Source organism: Cetorhinus maximus, unplaced genomic scaffold, assembly GCF_964194155.1.
Source record: "Cetorhinus maximus unplaced genomic scaffold, sCetMax3.hap1.1 HAP1_SCAFFOLD_959, whole genome shotgun sequence".
Lineage (NCBI taxonomy): Eukaryota > Metazoa > Chordata > Chondrichthyes > Lamniformes > Cetorhinidae > Cetorhinus > Cetorhinus maximus.
This window is the reverse complement of record NW_027596901.1, coordinates 5,001-15,000: the sequence shown is the minus strand read 5'-3', so window position 1 is coordinate 15,000 and position 10,000 is coordinate 5,001. Positions and strand designations below refer to the sequence as shown.

The 10,000-nt window shown below is 54.1% G+C and overlaps 1 protein-coding gene across 1 annotated transcript; it reads right to left on the bottom strand.

The window, feature by feature from the left end:
• Positions 1-2,874: 2,874 nt before the first annotated feature.
• Positions 2,875-6,080, bottom strand: LOC144675341 (neural cell adhesion molecule 1-like). The gene is made up of 3 exons (XM_078536174.1): positions 5,907-6,080; positions 4,710-4,923; positions 2,875-3,000 (listed from the first exon to the last, which is right to left on the bottom strand). The coding sequence occupies exons 1-3, from the start codon at positions 5,971-5,973 to the stop codon at positions 2,883-2,885; spliced, it is 399 nt and encodes a 132-aa protein (XP_078392300.1). The 5' UTR covers positions 5,974-6,080; the 3' UTR covers positions 2,875-2,882.
• Between the last annotated feature and the right edge of the window lie 3,920 nt (positions 6,081-10,000).

The window sequence follows — 10,000 nt, the reverse complement described above, 5'->3', positions numbered from 1 at the left end:
GCCGGACCTGTGTCAAGTTAATGGTCAACGATTCGCGATCCTGTGAAGCACCCTGGGGTCGGGGGGGGGGATGCGGTGCCGCGTCAAAGTCGCTATATAAATGCAAGTAGCTGTTTCTGTGGCTCCCACTCGGGAAGACGTCGGTCGAGTTGTTACGGGCAACCGAAGCAAGATGGCCGCCCCGGTCAGGCCCGTTGCCATGGCCAGGTTTCCCAAGGGCCCATTTGTGGCTGAATCGGTCTTTGGAATCCTCTCTGAAAGGCACCGGGAGTGACCGAGGGTGGGGCGGGGTTTTTTTAAAGGGTGGACGGAGCAGTGAGAGGAAAAGCAAGAGAGAAGATCGTGTCGATGGAGGATTCCCAGTTCTCTGGTTCACTGATCCGACGTCTCACGGGTGCTGCTGGTCCACATCTGGTCCGGGGGGAATCTCAGGGTTGGTTTGAAGCTTTATCATTCCCGGGCAGTGTTCTGGTTTTTTTGACAAGAGACAAAGGCGTTTTTAGTGAAATGTTCGGCCAGGCGTTCCCGGCCTGCGCGGTGTGTTCTGTCCAGGGGCCGGAGACTTTCCCCCATTGGGGCTGTCCCTCCAGAATCCCTCCCGGCCCTGCCCCTATCCTATTTCCAGACCACACGCTGGGCCCCCCCTCCGGCAACATCACCCCCAAAGCACAGCCACTACATATCCACCCCCCTCCACCTCCCCAACTCCAGCTCACCACCGCCACCTCCCTCAGACTGCTTCACTGCTGCTAAATGACCGGACTCATTATCCTGGGTGGGCAGGAATTCCTTCCCCCTGCAACGTCGGAAGGACTGTTTCCCTCCCCCGCTCCGAATTCCGTGCCCTAGTGACCCCCCACCCCCCGGTTCCTCTCCCTAGCAGACGTCCGAGGTTAAACCCAGGCTGTTCACAACCTCGGTGTCGCGCCCCCAACCTGAGATGAGCTTACCCCCTTAAAACACATCGACGCTATTCACCTCGACCACTCCCTGCGGGAGCGAGTCCCACATTCTCCCCACTCTCTGGGTAAAGAAGTTTCTCCTGAATTCCCCATTGGGGTTTATTAGTGACGATCTTATATTGAAGGTCCCTAGTTCTGGTCTCACTCCGACAAGTGGAAACATCTTCTCTACGTCTACCCCATCGAAACCCCTTTCGTCATTGTAAAGACCTCGATCAGGTCACCCCTCAGCCTTCTCTTTACTAGAGAAAAGAGCCCCATCCCTGTTCACTCTTTCCCGGTGGTTATAACCCCTCGGTTCTGATATGTGCTTGTAAAGACGAACGCAGGATGAGATAGAGAATGGTCAGACAGGTTACTCCTGCGCACGCTAACACGTGGATTAGGAATGAGACCGGACAGAGTTTAGCGAGAGTTCAGCTGGGGGGAGTTGCGAGCGGCCATTCCAAACTCAAACCTCAGGGGTGAGGTTTTCCGTTTCCCATCATTCCCAGATCCATCCTGAGCGTCCGAGTGAGATTCAGGACGTTCAAATCCCGAGGGCAGGTTGCACAGGCTTGTGTTCCCCCCCCACCCACCCCGAGTCTCGAAGATTAAGGGGTGATCAAATCGAGGGGGTTGAAGACGATTCACGGATTGGATGGGGTCGCGAGAGGGGAACTATTTCCCTCTGGTGAGGGTGGGGGTGAGGTGAGGGGGAGGGAGTCCACAGCAAGGAGACGGAACCTTAAAATGGGAGCCAGGCCGTTCGGAGGGGGGTGATGTCAAGAAGCCCTTCCTCACACAAAGGAGGAGGGATGGAAATCTGGAACTCTCTCCCCCCCCTCCAGAAAAAGCTCTCGAGGTTGGGAGGGTCGACTGAAACATTTCAGAACTGAGATTGAGAGATATTTGTTGGGTCGTGGGGGGTTAAGGAGAGACCCTCCTGTGGCTCAATGGTGAGCAATGGCCCAGGAACTCCAGGTTCGAGACCCACCTCGGGACTTGACCACCATGGGAGGTGCCCTCACAAGGGGACCAAACAGGTTGATTACCAGCCTGGAAATCCTTCCCAAATGCTGGATGGCGAGAGGGAGGGTGTCCTGGTCAGCTACACTACAGGAGGCAGTGACCAGGCCACTGCAGCGCTTTGCCAAGCAGAACCACCCACCCAATGGAAGTCTAGGGTCCCCTTAGGGACTGGTACCCGGAGAGAGAGACCAGAGAGAGAGAGAGAGAGAGATTTAACAGGGATGTCAAGAGAGGGGGTGCGGAGGAGATTTACTGGGACGGTTCCCGGGGGATGAGGTGACTTCAGTCCGTGTGGAGGGACTGGGGAGAAGCCGGGATCGTTCTCCTCGGAGCGGAGAAGGTTAAGGGGGGAGATTGAATCGGGACGTTCGACATCAGGAGGGGTGTTTGGATAGAGTCGATGAGGAGAAAGTGTTTCCCAGTGGGCAGGAGGGTCGGTAACCAGAGGGGACGCAGATTGAAGAGAATCGGGGGAAAAGAACCAGAGTGGGGGGAGATGAGGAGGATTTTGTTTTACACACAGCGAGTTGTTGTGATCTGGAAGGCGCTGCCTGAAAGGGCGGTGGAAGCAGATTCAATAGGAACTTTCACAAAGGGGGAATTGGAGAAATACTTGAAGGGGGAAGATTGGCAGGTCTGTGGGGGACAGAGCAGGAGGAGAGAGGGGGAACTAATTGGACAGATCTATCAAAGAGCCGGGACAGGCACGATGGGCCGAATGGCCTCCTGAGGTGCCAGGTGAGTCCCCGAAACGCAAGAGCAGAAACAGGAAAGGCAGAGGGGTTTATCGTAGGGGGTGTTTGTTGGAACGTGGGGCAGTGAGCTGAGCTCCGATGGTGTTTCCAGGTTGATGCGGAGAGTGCAGCGAGAGAGACAGCGCGGAGAAGGGGGCGGCCAGAAGAGTCAGACCTACTCGGACTTGGTGAGCGGCATTTTGTCGTTGGAGCTCCCCGAATGTTTGGCCTTGCTGTATTTTTGGAGTGTGCTTCCCGTGTGGATCTCGCAGAGGTTTCCTTTAGGCTCAGCACTTCACAACATGGAAGGAACAGAGAGAGAGAGAGAGTCTCAACACCCGGGACATGACCACAGACAGCACACCGTCCACCGCGCTGAAATTCACCTCTCCTCACGCGTCCCCGCCTCCCTGACCGAGCCCGTCCCCCCCTCGCTGACCGAGCCCATCCCCGCCTCCCTGACCGAGCGCGTCCCCGCCTCACTGACCGAGCCCGTCCCCGCCTCACTGACCGAGCCCATCCCCGCCTCACTGACCGAGCGCAGCCCCGCCTCACTGACCGAGCGCGTCCCCGCCTCGCTGACCGAGCGCATCCCCGCCTCCCTGACCGAGCCCGTCCCCCCCTCGCTGACCGAGGGGGTCCCCGCCTCGCTGACCGAGCGCGTCCCCGCCTCGCTGACCGAGCGCGTCCCCGCCTCGCTGACCGAGCGCGTCCCCGCCTCGCTGACCGAGCGCGTCCCCGCCTCGCTGACCGAGCGCGTCCCCGCCTCGCTGACCGAGCGCGTCCCCGCCTCGCTGACCGAGCGCGTCCCCGCCTCGCTGACCGAGCGCGTCCCCGCCTCGCTGACCGAGCGCGTCCCCGCCTCGCTGACCGAGCGCGTCCCCGCCTCGCTGACCGAGCGCGTCCCCGCCTCACTGACCGAGCGCAGCCATTATTAACTGTCCAGATTTGGGGATGGGGTGGGGGTGGGTACAGCTCCCATTCAGGGCACATCCCAGAGCACTTCACAGCCAATCAGGGACCTCTGTTTGTTTCCGGTCAGGTCACTGTTGTAATGTAGGAAGCGCAGCAGCCAATCGGCACACAGCAAGATCCCACAAACAGCCATGTGATATCGACCCAGATTGTCTGGTTGGCCCCAGGACACCGGGGAGAACTCCCCCCCTGCTCTTCTCCCAAATAGTGGCCGTGGGATCTTTCACACCCGCCCGAGAGGGCAGACGGGGCCTCGGTTTAATGACTCATCCGAAATATGGATCTCCCACAGTGCGGCACTCCCTCAGTACTGACCCTCTGACAGTGCAGCACTCCCTCAGTACTGACCCTCCGACAGTGCGGCACTCCCTCAGTACCGACCCTCCGACAGTGCAGCACTCCCTCAGTACTGACCCTCCGACAGTGCAGCGCTCCCTCAGCACTGACCCTCCGACAGTGCAGCACTCCCTCAGCACTGACCCTCCGACAGTGCAGCACTCCCTCAGTACTGACCCTCCGACAGTGCAGCACTCCCTCAGTACTGACCCTCCGACAGTTCAGCACTCCCTCAGTACTGACCCTCCGACAGTGCGGCACTCCCTCAGTACTGACCCTCCGACAGTTCAGCACTCCCTCAGTACTGACCCTCCGACAGTGCAGCACTCCCTCAGTACTGACCCTCCGACAGTGCGGCGCTCCCTCAGTACTGACCCTCCGACAGTGCAGCACTCCCTCAGTACTGACCCTCCGACAGTGCGGCACTCCCTCAGCACTGACCGTCTGACAGTGCAGCACTCCCTCAGCACTGACCGTCTGACAGTGCAGCGCTCCCTCTGTACCGTGGAGAATTCTCACCTTGTCTAGTGCTTGTGTCTCTGGAATGGGGAATCCAGCGCACGATGACCTGACTTAGGGGCAGGCGAGTGAGATTAAGCTACTGACTGGGATTAATGCCAGACTGATGTTGTAGGCCCTAGATCGCTCCGCGAGATATCATGCCAAGACGCTGGTTCCCCTTGTAGCTCACCTGACGACAGTCGCTCCCATTTCCTGATCCAGTCTTTTAGCGTCTGGTTCCTGCTTTCCCAGGACATTGACAGCGATGCACATGAGGATGCCACACCTCCTGGTGTAGTAGCAGGTAACATCCACAGCCAGCAACAGCACCAGGAAAATCATCATGATGATCCCGACTATGCCACCCATGCCGATCTTGGCTTTCTCCCCAGTCGCCAAATTTGCTGAAAATCAGGAAAACCTCGTTAGGAGAATCCTCGGATCCAAGAGACAAGGAACAGGAGGAGGCCCATTTACCCCCCTCGAGCCTGTTACACAGGAACAGGAGGAGGCCATTCAGCCCCCTCGAGCCTGTTACACAGGAACAGGAGGAGGCCCATTCAGCCCCCTCGAGCCTGTTACACAGGAACAGGAGGAGGCCATTCAGCTCCCTCGAGCCTGTTACACAGGAACAGGAGGAGGCCCATTCAGCCCCTCGAGCCTGTTACACAGGAACAGGAGGAGGCCATTCAGCCCCTTCGAGCCTGTTACACAGGAACAGGAGGAGGCCCATTCAGCCCCCTCGAGCCTGTTACACAGGAACAGGAGGAGGCCATTCAGCCCCCTCGAGCCTGTTACACAGGAACAGGAGGAGGCCCATTCAGCCCCTCTCGAGTCTGTTACACAGGAACAGGAGGAGGCCCATTCAGCCCCCTCGAGCCTGTTACACAGGAACAGGAGGAGGCCATTCAGCCCCCTCGAGCCTGTTACACAGGAACAGGAGGAGGCCCATTCAGCCCCCTCGAGCCTGTTACACAGGAACAGGAGGAGGCCATTCAGCCCCCTCGAGCCTGTTACACAGGAACAGGAGGAGGCCCATTCAGCCCCTCTCGAGTCTGTTACACAGGAACAGGAGGAGGCCCATTCAGCCCCCTCGAGCCTGTTACACAGGAACAGGAGGAGGCCCCATTTACGCCCCTCGAGCCTGTTACACAGGAACAGGAGGAGGCCCCATTCAGCCCCCTCGAGCCTGTTACACAGGAACAGGAGGAGGCCATTCAGCCCCTCGCGAGGCTGTTCCCCCATTCAATCAGATCGTGGCTGATCTGTATCTTAACTCCTTGCACCCGCCTTGGTCCCATAACCCTTAATCCTCCCCCGACCCAACAGAAATGCATCGATCTGAGTGGGTGACTAAGACCTGACAGTGTCTGCTGAGTTGACCGACCTGATATTGGAGGAAGGGGCTGTTCAGGAGTGGTGAAGTTTAGAAATGCTGGCTGCGATGGGCCCATTTGGTTCTCAGCCTCCACTTGGACAACGTATTGGGTCGCCCATGTTAGATTCTTCAGCAGGTAGGAATCTGTCCCGTTCACACTGTCACTGATCCACTCGGCAGATTGTTCCTGGGGAGGACAGGAGATTTCACAATTCAATAACACTGACCTCCGTTCACATCAGCTGTGATTCGCAGGACAGGTACAGCACGGGGTTAGATACAGAGTAAAACTCCCTCTACACTGTCCCCATCAAACACTCCCAGGACAGGTACAGCACGGGGTTAGATACAGAGTAAAGCTCCCTCTACACTGTCCCCATCAAACACTCCCAGGACAGGTACAGCACGGTGTTAGATACAGAGTAAATCCCTCTACACCGTCCCCATCAAACACTCCCAGGACAGGTACAGCACGGGGTTAGATACAGAGTAAAGCTCCCTCTACACTGTCCCCATCAAACACTCCCAGGACAGGTACAGCACGGGGTTAGATACAGAGTAAAGCTCCCTCTACACTGTCCCCATCAAACACTCCCAGGACAGGTACAGCACGGGGTTAGATACAGAGTAAAGCTCCCTCTACACTGTCCCCATCAAACACTCCCAGGACAGGTACAGCACGGGGTTAGATACAGAGTAAAGCTCCCTCTACACTGTCCCCATCAAACAAAGGGTTGTAGTGACTGAAGGAGGTTTCAGAGATAGGGTGGGTTGTGGGAGCTGGAGGAGGTTGCAGAGATAGGGAGGGTTGTAGGGGCTGGAGGAGGTTACAGGGATAGGGTAGGGCTGGGGAGGTGTGTGTTTGAGGGTAGACGTTCTAGGGAAGGAGGCTATGAAAGGGTTTTACAATGTGGATCGGTATATTGAAATGAAGGTCGGGAAGCAGCCGGCACAGTCGGGGTGCTGGGCGATCGGGACCCGGTGCGAGTTAGGACACGGGGGTGGGGGTGGGGGGGGTGCAGCAGAGGGTTTTTGGCTGAGCTGAAGTTGACGGAGGGACAGGAGATGAGACAGCAGCCTTGGAGCGCGCTGGGACCGTCGACCCCGGGGGTAACAGGTGGGGGGGTGGGCTCGGGCGAGGGCTTCAGCCACGGACGGGCTGAGAGGGGTGTGGAGTCGGAGGGGGTAATGGGCAGTCTCAGCAATGCCGGGGAGCGGGGAATCAGAAGCCCCTCTCCGGGTGAGGATAGACCCTGAGCTTGCAAAGTGCCAGGAGGACGCACAGGGATAGGGTTGGAGTGGGTGTCGATGAAACATCAGCCTTGGTGCAAATGTTTGACTCCTCACCCCCTTCCCCCCTTCCCCTTCCCCCCTTCCCCTCCCAGATATCAGCCTCGGGAAAATGCCTGACACTCACCTCTTTGTATTTCACGTTGTGCTTCAGGACTGGGCTCGTGCCGCTCTCGTGGTCTTCGAAGTAGATGCGATAGGTGTTACCTTCACTGTCATTCCGAGCGTTCAGCGTCGGTCTGTCCGGCTCCCCTGGACAAGGAGGGAGAACGTTACCAAACCTCCTCTGTACCTGCTGCTTCCCAAAAAATCACATTCCCCACTGGGCGCGTGCGGGGCACACGGTTCATGACAAGTTGCGATGAGGATGGCGGGAGGAGCTGGCCTGGGGGGGTTCCTGGGGGGGTGGGGGCGCGCTGCAACTTTCTAACCCCCACCTCATCCCGTCAGCAGCTGATGGGGGTGGGAAGCCGGTCACCAGTTTTATACCCCAGCCCGTTCAGCCCTTCCATTCCCGGCGCCGTGTGCAGCAGCCCCGCTTTGTTTACACAGACTCGGTGGACTATTTGCTGCCGTGCATTCACTAAATAGACTCTGTAGACTGTTTGTTGTAGTGCGCTGTTTAAATAGACTCTGTAGACTGTTTGTTGTCATGCGCTGTTTAAATAGACTCTGTAGACTGTTTGTTGTAGTGTGCTGTTTAAATAGACTCTGTAGACTCTTGTAGTGTGCTGTTTAAATAGACTCTGTAGACTGTTTGTTGTAGTGTGCTGTTTAAATAGACTCTGTAGACTGTTTGTTGTAGTGCGCTGTTTAAATAGACTCTGTAGACTGTTTGTTGTAGTGCGCTGTTTAAATAGACTCTGTAGACTGTTTGTTGTAGTGCGCTGTTTAAATAGACTCTGTAGACTTTTTGTTGTAGTGTGCTGTTTAAATAGACCCTGTAGACTGTTTGTTGTAGTGTGTTGTTTAAATAGACTCTGTAGACTGTTTGTTGTAGTGCGCTGTTTAAATAGACTCTGTAGACTGTTTGTTGTAGTGCGCTGTTTAAATAGACTCTGTAGACCATTTGTTGTAGTGCGCTGTTTAAATAGACTCTGTAGACTGTTTGTTGTGGTGTGCTGTTTAAATAGACTCTGTAGACTGTTTGTTGTAGTGCGCTGTTTAAATAGACTCTGTATACTGTTTGTTGTGGTGCACTGTTTAAATAGACTCTGTAGACTGTTTGTTGTGGTGGGCTGTTTAAATAGACTCTGTAGACTGTTTGTTGTTGTGCGCTGTTTAAATAGACTCTGTAGGCTGCTTGCTATAGTGCGTTGTATAAATAGTCTCTGTAGACTATTTGCTGCCCTGCACTGTTTAAATAGACTCTGTAGACTGCTATAGTGCACTGTTCAAATGAACTCTGTAGACATTTGCTTTTGCACTATTTAAAAAGACTCTGTAGACTGTTTGCTGTAGAATGCTGTTTAAATAGACTCTGTAGACTGTTATAGTGCACTATTTAAATTGACTCTGTAGACTATTTGCTTTTGTGCACTATTTAAATAGACTCTGTAGACTGTTTGTTGTAGTGCGCTGTTTAAATAGACTCTGTAGACCATTTGTTGTAGTGCGCTGTTTAAATAGACTCTGTAGACTGTTTGTTGTGGTGTGCTGTTTAAATAGGCTCTGTAGACTGTTTGTTGTAGTGCGCTGTTTAAATAGACTCTGTATACTGTTTGTTGTGGTGCACTGTTTAAATAGACTCTGTAGACTGTTTGTTGTGGTGCGCTGTTTAAATAGACTCTGTAGACTGTTTGTTGTTGTGCGCTGTTTAAATAGACTCTGTAGGCTGCTTGCTATAGTGCGCTGTATAAATAGTCTCTGTAGACTATTTGCTGCCCTGCACTGTTTAAATAGACTCTGTAGACTGCTATAGTGCACTGTTCAAATGAACTCTGTAGACATTTGCTTTTGTGCACTATTTAAAAAGACTCTGTAGACTGTTTGCTGTAGAATGCTGTTTAAATAGACTCTGTAGACTGTTATAGTGCACTATTTAAATTGACTCTGTAGACTATTTGCTTTTGTGCACTATTTAAATAGACTCTGTAGACTGCTTGCTAGTTGGTGCTTGCTTAATAGCCTCTGTAGACTGTTTGTTTTGTGCATTATTTAAATAGACTCTGTAGACTGCTTGCTAGTTCATACTGACTTAATAGACTCTGCAGACTGTCTTGTGTGCTATTTAAATAGACTCTGTAGACTGTTTGCTAGTTGATGCTGATTTAAGAGACTCTGTAGGCTGTTATGTGTGCAGTTTAAATGGACTCTATTTACTGCGAATTCTGCTGTCAATCCCTCCCTGCCTCCCATTCATTGGCTGATAAAGAAGTTTTTTTTTTAAATTAAAGACAAGCCACCCCAAACCACGAAACGTCTTTGATTGACGCCAATCTCTCTGCCATTAAAAAACTATTCGGGCTCATTATTCCTCAGCTGATTGGCAATAGGACACAGCAAGATGCAAAGACTGTGTTCGAGGCATTTCAATATCACTGCGACCGCCGAAGGACAAACTTAAAACGGTCGGGACCCTTACCTTCAGAGAGCTCAGGGGGAGGCCATTCGGCCCATCGCGCCTGTGCCGGCTCTTTGAAAGGTCTGTCCAATTAGTCTCACTAACCGCCCCCCCACCGCTTCGGTTAAAAAAACAAAAGCCCCTTCGTTGGCCCTGTAGGGAGGTTTGGGGATATGGTCCCGGGGGCAGCGATAGGAGCTGGGGAAATACGCGATATGTGAAGACGATGAAAAGAGCGTTTCATTGATGG